The 11,317-nt window shown below is 38.8% G+C and overlaps 1 protein-coding gene across 1 annotated transcript in view; it reads right to left on the reverse strand.

Moving 5' to 3' along the window:
- Window positions 1-418: 418 nt before the first annotated feature.
- Window positions 419-11,317, reverse strand: part of CHRNA7 (cholinergic receptor, nicotinic, alpha 7 (neuronal)) — a gene marked incomplete at its 5' end in the record, with an annotated part of 39,274 nt that continues 28,375 nt past the window's right edge. The window contains 6 exons of the mRNA XM_009081376.1: window positions 419-1,310; window positions 3,389-3,498; window positions 4,128-4,214; window positions 5,457-5,651; window positions 6,286-6,453; window positions 7,517-7,596. Coding sequence (XP_009079624.1) covers window positions 792-1,310; window positions 3,389-3,498; window positions 4,128-4,214; window positions 5,457-5,651; window positions 6,286-6,453; window positions 7,517-7,596 — 1,159 coding nt within the window. The remainder of the gene's footprint in view (window positions 1,311-3,388; window positions 3,499-4,127; window positions 4,215-5,456; window positions 5,652-6,285; window positions 6,454-7,516; window positions 7,597-11,317) is intronic.

The following is an 11,317-nucleotide window of genomic DNA, read 5'->3' on the forward strand; positions in this document are numbered from 1 at the left end:
TCATAGTTAAACAGGTCATCAGTTGACAGAATGTCTTTCTGGGGAGAAGGAAGAAGTAGTAAACACTGCAAAAATTACTGTGAAGCCTGTTTCAGAATTCAGGCCAAACTTCTATGTCAAATTTAGAAAGATATGGGAGGACATGTTACGTGGTGTGTCCTCTTAACTTTCAGGTTTCTGCTGTCTCAGACAAGTTCAGAATTCTGAAATTCATATATGGTCTATGCAAAGTGCATGGAGGGAGTTACAGGCTGACTGGGTATGAGTGAGCCGGGGAGCTACATACAACTCAGTAAGAAGCAGTAACCAAGAAGCAAACTATTTCTCCTTTTTCTCTCTGCTGTCTGAGCACCCATTTGGATTTAATCCTCTTCTAAACATAAGTGTTTATGATCACTTATTCAAACTGTTAGGATGGACTACATGCTATCTTTTGTAACAAAGTCTGGAAGAAGTGACATTTCTGGCATTGCCTACCCTTATTTTGTAATAGTTCAAAAATGTGTAAGAGATGGTGGTGCAATACACTGTCATTCTAAAGGGACTTAGAGCTGCTTTGCCTTTTCCACAAAGGAGTGCTCAGAGGAGCTGTGCACAGGCAGCCCAGGGAGAAATCCTGGGCTTCCCTGCCAAAATGGTGCCACTCTTCCAAAAGGAACTCAGGACCAGAGATGGGAGGGAAAAGAAAAACAGACAATGAGAAGCAGTATACTCATTAAAAACAAGCGATCGAAAAACCCCACGTTCTTATTTGCTACATACCATTCAGAGAAGCAGATTTTAGTTAGGAGTTAAGCAAAATCTTTAGACACAGCCTCTACAAAGTTTGGTGCTGACATTAGAATACCAATTGTACAAATGATTGTGAAGACTGAAAAGGCCATCAGGCAGAGCCGATCCACCACAGAGGCTGCAAACTTCCATTCGTTGCAAATGGCTTCCTCTTCATCCTGGTCTCTGAATCGGTTGGCAATGTACCTGACCTCTTCCAAAATCTTAGCCAGATCAGGGTCACCTTCAGAGGGGTGGCCACTGTGCAGCAGGTTTTCTTCATCAGTTGGTGAGCAGGTCATCCTCCCACAGATCACCCCTGAATCAGTGGTAGGTGTGCAGTGAACCCCGTCCAGCCCCCTAAACCCGATGTATAGCATGTTCCCATTACTGGATTGCTGTCCACTCACAGTGTTCATCTCCACACTCGATAGGCTACATCGACGCTGTTTGTGTTGACAGGCAGGACGCACTTTGTCTTCCCCTGGTCTCTTCATCCTCAGAAACCAAGCACACCAGTTCAGGAGGATGATTCTTGTCTGCAAGGAAATTTTAGAGAGTAAGCATCCCTTGACACAGCCACTGTCTATGGGTGCTGTTGGCATTCATGTAGCCTGGGTGACTGTCTGCTCTGTGGTCTCTGCTTAGTCTGCACAGGAGTTCTAGAAAATGGTGCTAGAGTATTCCAGCTGATTAATTTGCCAATCACTGAGGCTGGTTTCTTATTCTAGCAGTGCTGTCGATTGCCTCAGGCTGACTACCAGTATAGGGACACCTCCCTCCCCTGATGGGAGTCTCCAGAGTGCTCAGTTCATTTTTCCTGACACTTGGAAAAGGCTGCAGTATCACTATTCACCTTTAGCAGAAACCATGGGTTAAACAAAACTAAACAAAACACTTACTGAAGAAGAGGTATATTTTCAATAGTCTTATTAGCTCTCCTTTGTAATTGTAATTGTAATCCATAAATTTACAATTCGTTTACTGATACTTAGGCTCTAATATTAAATTCACATGCCATTACTTTTTGGAGGGGGCTGCTAAAAGATTCTATACGGGACTGGTCTGGACCACCAGGCTTTACATTTTGGCCCTGTTCTCATGTTGCATTCATGACAGTTGATTACAGATTTTAGAAAACAGATCTAGATATAACATGGTGAAAAGATGGAAAAATTACTTTGATTTAAAAGAATACTTTGCAGATTTAATCAGTGTGCATCATTTCATTGTCTTCCACATTGCCTTAATCCAGCCTTACAGAGAGTGCAGGCAAGCCAGCGATGTTCCAGCTCAGATGCAAGCTCCTGTAATTTATTTCAATCAGATTTAAGAGCTCATTCCAGCATTTCTTTTCCAGAGCACTAATGAAATCTTACTGTCTTGTATAATCTGCAAATCTTATACCATAATTAATATTAGATTTGGTTCATTTACTCTGACTGTGGATTGCCACTCAGAGCAGATATTATACCCAGACAAACATCCCCATCAGAGACAGATCTTGTCCTGTTACGCTCTTCACACTATCAGGTTTCACTGAGAAGGATAATATTCTGTTAACTGAGGGCCTGATCCAAAATCCACCAGTATCCAAAATAATGTTTGTGAGACTTTAGCTTCTCAACACTACAGCTCACTCCTCAACCTCAAGTACTGTTTTCTGAAGATGTTTGGCTTCGTACTAAACATTTGTCCCCTTTCGATCATCAAACACACGTCTAAAGATATAAACCTTTTATTCTCTTCATTGAAATTTATTTAAAAGTCACTACCCCAGAATAGGCCAGGGAATATCTCATTATCTCTTGTCCTCAGGGCACTGCTGCATGCACATTCTTTTTGGCTAGGGAGGATAAAAATAACTCATTGTTCTAGAGAGAAAAAAGGAGAAAGGTCTTCAGAAATGCCTGATGCTGCTGTGAGCTGGGTGAAGTCAGAAGAGGGGACAGTTAGCTCACGATGCACAGCAATATGTTGTGCTCCCATATCAGCACAATGCTCTCTGTAAAAACAACTCATAGAAGTACATTATAAAGAAAATCTTCTGTGCTTAGAAAAAGACTTTAATTTTTCTTTGCTCATTACAGATGTTCTTCAACAGAGCTATAAAGATCAGGATTTTCAGAGCAAGCTTCACTTCCTCTGTAACATCCGTTGTTGACAAAGTCTGTGTATGGACAGCAGCTAAATACGTAGCAGCTGCACAGTTGCACCTTGAGAATAGTTTATTTCATGCATTTATCATCTCCATTAGCACCTTACTCTTTTCTTCTGCTTCTTTCACTCCTGACATCTGGAGCTTATTTGAAAATCATCTTTATTTATATATTTAGGTTTCAGCAAAATCCTGAGTTGCTTCTAGCTCTTTTGAAGGAAATGAGAAGCTAGCTGAGGTATATTCATTTCACACCCACACCTTCTCTAAAGAAGCCAACCACACAAAACATGTCTGGATATCTCATTCCTGGTGAAACTACTTTTCCAAACAAAATGTTTAGGAAGGATTTCTATGTTTTTAACAGTAAGAAATAACCACGGGTCACCAGCTATTCTGTCGCATCTCTTATCTGGTCATTTATGCAATGGACAATGAAGGAAAAAAATCAAACCTTACCCATTTAGGCATTTTTCCACCATCTGGATCATGATGATGGTATTGTAGAACAATAACAGTGACAACAACAGAAAGACCAACAATAATCATAGTGCTGGCAAAATACTGAGCTGCAAAATAAACAGATAATTACAGCAACATACTTTAGCTGATACAGCTTTTTTTATAAGGGGTATTTCTGTACATGCATACATAGCATTTAGTTCTTTTTCCAGTGTAGTAATACATGTGGTACTTTAGGTACTTTTGAATGACTTCTCAACAGCAGAAGGATCAGCTGTCACTTTGGGGGGATAGCCAGCTTTCAGCAAGTGTTTTTGGGGAACTGAGCACCTGTCTTTTCTAAGCAACCTAGAAAAAAATTGTCTCCTACCTTTCTTTCAGCAGTATTGTAGAGACTGGCCAGTACTTCTTTTGAAAAGTTTCTCTTATTTGAACAATTACAATGGGAAGGTTTAAATATGTTCAGCTCTAGATTCCTAATTGGAATTCCTAATTGCAATTGTCAACAGCAACTTCCACGGAAAATTGACTCCCTTATGCTTTCCCAAAATACACATAGGTTCTCTATTTCATTCAGAGCAAAGAGAACCCATCAGACCCTCTCATCAACTGGCAGCATTTTTCTACTTCAGCTGCAGCTGTCCATTGTACAGGTGGTGATGTGCCTTACTGCTGGTCTTTGTGCAAAGTCACTGCACCTTGCTGGACAAAACCATCCAAGGGAATAAACACTTACCAATTAAGGGCACAGAGTCAGACGTTGCTGGCATAATTTCAGCCACAAGCAGCATAAAGACTGTGAGAGACAATAAAACAGTTATACCTGAAAGATAAACACAAAGTAGGAAATTAGATCAGTAGCTTGCAATTACAACACAGAGAGGAACAAAATGAACCTGAAGGAGTGCTCCTTGCAAGATGCTATCTCACTGCTGGCATCAGCATGTCAGTTAGTGGTACTCCTATCCTTTCTTGTACTGCTGCAAGCTCAGGGTAGCAGTGCTGCCAAATGAGGACCAGTGCTTGCACAGACATGGGATATTTTTAGACCCTTGTAACTGTTCACATTTTACCACCATTTGCTAATAAGCCTAGATAAATCAAAATAATTCTTGCAACATGTTTGCTTTAGAAACATGGTGTGATTTTGAGTATTTGAGCATGTGACACTTGATTGTCATGGAAGCTACAGATGGTGTAACGCACATAATACTCCTCAAAGACTGATTTGCTGTCTTGGACAGATTTTGATATCTTTTGATATTAGCTGTTGAGTTCTGCAGGTGGCTATGCCCAAGCAGTCTTGACTGTTGATTTTTGGAGTTTGACTTCTGCTGCTCAGTGATGAGTTTCAGTCTTTCTGGAAAAAGGCTTCACTCTATTCTCAGGACTAGTCTTAAACCATAAGGAGCTGTTGTCAGGTGGGAAAGGATCTAGAAACAAAGAATTCATCTTAAAATATGGGGAGGAACAACTTGGTTAGAGAGGCTACTACTCAATTAAACCACAGTCTGGAGAAATGTCAGTTTTGTTTCTACCTTTATACAGTCATATTCACTTAGCAGAAGCCAGTGCTTTGGAATTTTTGTATGGGACAAAAGGTTTCTTTACATATTTGATCTCTGTCTTAAAGATCAAGTACTCAAAACCATCAGATTTGTTTCACAAAACAATACTTAAGTTAAAATTCACTATAAAATTTAGAATAGGATCAGTTTGAATCAACCTTTCTGAGAAGGCACCATAGGCTCTTAATACAACTCACTGTTGAAAGGAAACACTAAGAATTCAATGTTAGTGTTCAAATGAATATTTGGAAATGAGCTTTACTTAATGAATGTGGGATTTTTCTTCAGCAAATAAATGTCAAAAAATGCTTGTTAAGGAAGTAAGTCAAGGATTGTCATGCTTCTGCTTGGTCAGCCTCAGCAAAACTGGTTCCTCAGCCAGAACAGGGGGGACAAGCTATTCCTCCTGCCTACTAACACTGTTTAAAAAAGTTTTCAAAGGACAACGTCTTTTGGTTTAGTCATATTGACAATATTATTGACAATTAATAACTTACCTAGGGAGATCTTTTCTCCAGAGTCTGCTGGAAGCAGAAAAACTAACAAAGCAAGTGCTGATATCAGTACACAAGGAATCAGGAGATTGAGTCCATAATAGAGAGTTCTACGTCTCATAGTCACTGTGAAGGTTACGTCTGGGTAGGGTTCCTTACAACAGTCATAAAAGCTCTCAGTTCTCTTCCCAGGAACTCCTATATAGGAGGAAAGAAGAAGAAAACAAGGAATTAATGTGAATAAGCTGTAAGGAAGCCGGAGAGGGACTCTTTGTTAGGAACTGCAATGATAGGACAAGGCTAATGGGTTCAAACTGAAGGAGGGGAAGTTTAGGTTGGATGTGAGAAAAATGTATTTTACTGTAAGGGTGGTGAGACACTGGCACAGGTTGCCCAGGGACGTGATGGTGTTCAAGGCCAGGCTGGATGAAGCCTTGAGCAACCGGATCTAGTGAGGAGGTGTCCCCGCCAATGGCAGGGGAGGGTATCTGTAAGGTCCATTCCAACCCTTAAATTCTATGATTATGTAGTGATTATTTTACTTATAGGTAAAACTACTTCTTTAAGCTTAATTCACAATTAAGTAATTTTTTTCTCAGATCATAAAGGAAAAACAGAAAAATGATGCTTACAGAATTCAAGTAGAAAATTTGTCATCTTTTTTTTTTAAGTTGATTTGTATCTCACATCTGTTCTCAGAGTTTCAAATGCTGCTAACTAGGACATATATTCATTTCATTTCTGTCTTCATTTCCCAATTGTTATTCCATCCATTTCAGCAGTGGAGCTGAGGCTGCAAGTTCACAGTGTAGATAAGAAATCAAGAGCTTACCTACTAAATCCCACTCTCCATTTGAAATATAGCCAGATATATCTGCTTCTTGCATTTGCAAGTCCAAGGACCATCCTCCATAAGTCCAGGATCCAAACTTCAGGTTACATTTCTGAACATCGAATGGAAACCAGCGCACATCTATGTAGCATGAGCTTTTAAATATGCCTAGATGGGATTTTAAACAAGAACACTTAATTTAATACTTGATCCACATAATCTCATGTGCGTTTTGTAACCTGAACTTGTTCTACATTGTGCCTTCTGTTTTTTGCTTGTAAAGCATATTTAATCTCAGTCGTGTGTTGACATGGAAAGAGCAGAAGTCAGTCACAGAAAAGGGAAAAGAGTGGTACCATTTATGTACTGATGTTATAAACTATTTTTGATCTACATTTCAGTTTTGGCACATAGTGGGAGAATATATAGAGAAGAGCTCAGATTTCTAGCTATGATATTTCAGAATGAAGCAGAATACGCAATCTGTTTCTATTTCTTTTACTGACTAAAGTAAGAAATCCTGAAATATTATTTGCTCTGTTATTAGATTTATATGGTCTTGATTTATTCAGGAGATCTAGCTTCTTATTTTTCATTTGTTGAGTCAGGCAGCTTTCAAAAGCAGCTTTCAAAATTGAATTGAAAAGCCTCCACCAAATGGAGCATCTTAAATCAAAAGAACAACAGACAAACCCTTGAAATCCTTTGGGGATCTTAGGTGGAAAAAATAGTTTCTCTGGAAGACACTTGGCTCTACTGTTGCAGTTTCCAAAATTCAGATTCTAGGGAGAGTTAATTCGAATAATTATGCTAATTGAGTTGGGGAACAGAAGTATTACTCCACTGCTATACATCCAGAGAGTCAGTCATAGATCAAGTATCAAATACAGGGTACATTCCCATCAGGCTAAAAAGTGTTTTGATGAAGCACCCAGTGAATCACTTCAAACAGAAATATATCCAAGATGTTACTAAGCATCTTATTGTAAAGCTAATGTATTAATAAAGGAAACAGCTACATTAATGAAAGAAGTTTTTATTAAGAGGCTTTGATAAACAGTATCTTTTTATATTTAGAACTTTTATTTTCTATTTTTTTAATACTTCCAAGCTTCTGAAATTGTGCATTATGACAGAAGAACTGACATAATTGTATGGTAGAGAATTGATGTCACATTTGAAACCATGCCCTGTATAAGTAATCAAAATTCATGACATGCAAGCAGCCTACCTGGTGGCAGGTATTGGCAATGTCCTGAAGAATTGACTAAAACATTAGTGTGAAATGTAGCATCAAATCTTTCATCAGCACTAGAATAGGAAGAAACAAAATGGGTTATATGTTCTTTGACTGGCTGAAGAATACATGAGACAAATCTATCCCTCAAGAAAGGACTATTTCACCCCCAAAACTTCACAGCTTTTCTCCTGTCACCAGTTTTCTGTGACCTCAGAGTAACTGGGCTTGATACTACTGGTTTTGTTCCTGATTAACAACCAGAAGTGAAGTGAACCTCATTCTTGTTGCTCACCTGTCTCACTAGATTCATTACAGGTCCTTGGCTATATTGATTTCCATTTGGAAAGTAGGCACCTCTTAAAAACTTTTCAAGCCACTGTACAGCGAAATCTGTTCTTTTGCTATCTATGCTAACAGCAGCTAATGAATGCTGAGGAGATGGATGCTCCAGGGTCTGTCTCTTCCTACCTCTTTGCATGGATGAACATTATTATTACATGCCATATATAAGACTCTTTAATGCAGCTCCAGCCTTCATTATCTACCTCAGAACCCAGAAATTGGGTTCAAGAAAGAAAAAAAGAAACTCTATTAGAGGTGTCAGTATAGAGATGCTGGCCAGGCCAGCCCTGGTGTGTTGTTTTTGCAAGTCTCTAGAAAAGAGTCATAACACTACCTGGAGAGCGCTCCAAACTATGAACTGGCAGCCACTGCCAAGGAGTAGCTCAGCTACATCTGATACTATATTCCAGGAATTCACTAGGCATTAACATTTTAAGAACTTTTATATGGGGAAAAAATCTATTGTCAAATATTTAGATGATGAAATAAAGACTCTTTGCTATGAAAAGCTTAGTAAGTTTGCTGATTTACATCTAGACGCTTTTCCTAGAGGTGTTTACATTACTTAGCATTGCAATGGATACAAACTCATTCTAGCACTGTGCTCTATTTCACAGTTCCCATTTACTACTGCAGGTCTTTGTGGTGTTACAGATTCTATACATCTACACAGCCCATAAAGCTCAGGACCTAAGTGTCCAAGAAATTGTCACAGTTACTGAAATAGGTGCCTAGATTGAATTGCACAGAACACATTGGGAAGGTACTAGCAGTGAATGGTCTCATGAATGGTCCTAGCAGTGAAGTTATTTCAGGAATTGCTGTGTTCAATTCCCATCTAATGGCTGCTGATCCTTGTTATAGACACAGGCTCCTTTCCCAGGCTTTCACTTGTGCAGGGAATAAGCAAAATGAGACATAGGCTACTGTACTTTGCTGTAGTGGTTGTAGTTTCCAAACAGTCACCGTGTGGGGGTGGTTGGCACACAAGGCAAACACAGCACCCGTGGCACTGGGGCAAAGAAGGCCACACAAGCCTCAGAGTTTGGCTTCTTGCTGCAGTCTGGGCTTTCAGTGATCTGAAAACTTGTGTGTCTCTAGGCTGATTGCAACATAACAAGTCTCTGACGTCTCTTTGCCTGTTACTGGTTTAGTATCTCATAATTTTCTAATCACCTTCTAAGGCATCATCAGAAAAATATAGTAAAACTCTGAGATGAGGACAATATGAAATATTTGTAATTCTAGCAGAAAAGAAAGTATATTAAATGGCTTTTTTATTTCTAGCAGGGAAACCCTTATTAAAAAAAATTTTTTTAAAAGAGGACTTTAGTATTTGATCTATTCTGACACAAACTTCTTAGCTCAGAATCTAAAAGAAAGGAATTTTTATTTTGCACATCTTTAAATTTCGTTTTATTTTCCCTTTATGTATTTGAAGAAATTAGATTTTAAAAGTATCTGGAGTGCTCTCTGAAGTATGCAGACAAGAAAAAGCTAAATCCAAATAATTACTTGCCCATATGGAATTGCACATTTTCCTGTGGTGAGCAGAAGGCTCACAAGTGTTGAAAATGTTTGCAGCTATTTAATTTGCACTTTAAAGACAAGCAGAAAAGTCAAAATACTGTGATTGCAGCATGAATGGCCTCTAGCACGTTGAGGGGACAAGGCATTTCAGTTCTGAGGCAGCTGAACTAAGGTAAGCCACTCCTTGAGCTTCACAGCTCATGGCTGGATTCTCTGAGTGTTGCTGCAGTTTCTCCTCCAGCTGGAGCTCTAATTGTTCTCCCTCCACATCTTGGCTGCATGTTTTCATGATATTTGTAAGAAACTGGTACTGCAAACATCTCTACTGATTGCACTGCCAGATTCAGTAGCAAAGGATTTGGAGGGGAAAGGGGCAGCGAGATCATACACAAACACACACGTGTGTAAGTCTCATCTCCCTAGAAAACCAGACTTAACGTCCTCCAACAAGATTCTGTACTAGACAAGTAATTGCTTTGACTTGAAGTTAATGAGTGCTACATGGTGGAACTCAAACAAGCAGTCACATTTAGAGCATAAAAATATCTATGCCACACAAATTACTTGTAAAGTGGAAATTAATGACTGTTGGGCTAGATTCTACTCTCTTCCTCTGGAGTGGAGGGCAGCTAAGCACTGGGGAGTTGCTTTTAAGTCCTTTGCTGCTGTTTCTGGTAATTGGCAGAAATAAGATTTTTGAAAGAACATGTGTGATGAAGGAACATAGGTTTCATTGCTGTGTGACTGTGCCTTTCATAATGCACATTCTTAAAAGACTATCTAGTGGTACTCAGACTGAAAAATGAAATTATTTCTGCTGAGAAAGAAGCATATGTGTTTTCCTTACGCTGTGCTTCTAATAGTATTTTGGAATGCAGTGCTTCAGTTGGGAATGTACCAAGAAGCTAAGCCTTTGCTTGATGAGACTTTGGACTCAGATAGAAAACTATTTCTGCTACATTTCTTCTTCAGGGTACTTGAAAGCAGATATTGATTGCAGTACATTGGCATGACAAAGCTGTACCTAGCAGATAGAATCCCACTGGGACCTATCTGGAGAATCTCAGGTTTATAAAACTGGAAAAATGAAACTGTGAAAATGAGACATAATGACCAGAACTTTTGTTATTGCATGAAGTACTGAACATTATGTGGCCATTTGGAAAATAACTCCACCAGAAATGAGTACTTTTAATAAGTCTTGTAAAAGGTGGAAGAGAGCCATACATGACACTAACACAGTCAATCCTGGAATTTGTGCACAGGCTGAGATTTTCTTCCCTCAGAAAAACTACAGATGAACTGGCCCTGTTCTCTTCACAGTAGACTGGTTGTAAAATTTAATACAGCTGCTGCAATTTCTCCGTGCTAGGCTGCAGCAAGATGCGTAAGGTCTCAAGACATACTGAAACATGCATTCATTTAAATGAGAAGTGAATTTATAGTTCATTAATTCTTGTAACTGCAGATGCATGTCCCTGGTGAAGTATATAGAAATTGAAAGCATCTATCTCGAAATGGCATGTCACTATAAGAGAACATTTTAATATTCCCAATGTAATTTCATACAGGAATAAGAATTTGTTTTAAATAGCTTTGCTTGCTGACTAAACTCTGAATAAGATCTTTGGATTAAATATGTGTTTGAAATAGAAACAAGTTATTGTTACCCTTCTCATGCTATAAAACGCTTCAGCTACAGTTAGCATGTATGTATTAATATTACTAATTTCTAAAATATTACCCTTTCATTTTGGATACACTTACATAAATACTGAAGCATAAATCCCCAGACATACTGAAAGTCTCTCTCAAGTATGTGATGTATGTGAGGAAGAATATTGTCATAAGCCACTCTTTTAGAAACCTCTAAACTGCTGTTGTAGAGTACCATTTTTATGGCATACACAGTGTATTGTT

The sequence above is a fragment of the Acanthisitta chloris genome, unplaced genomic scaffold (assembly GCF_000695815.1).
Source record: "Acanthisitta chloris isolate BGI_N310 unplaced genomic scaffold, ASM69581v1 scaffold37838, whole genome shotgun sequence".
Classification (NCBI taxonomy): Eukaryota; Metazoa; Chordata; class Aves; order Passeriformes; family Acanthisittidae; genus Acanthisitta; species Acanthisitta chloris.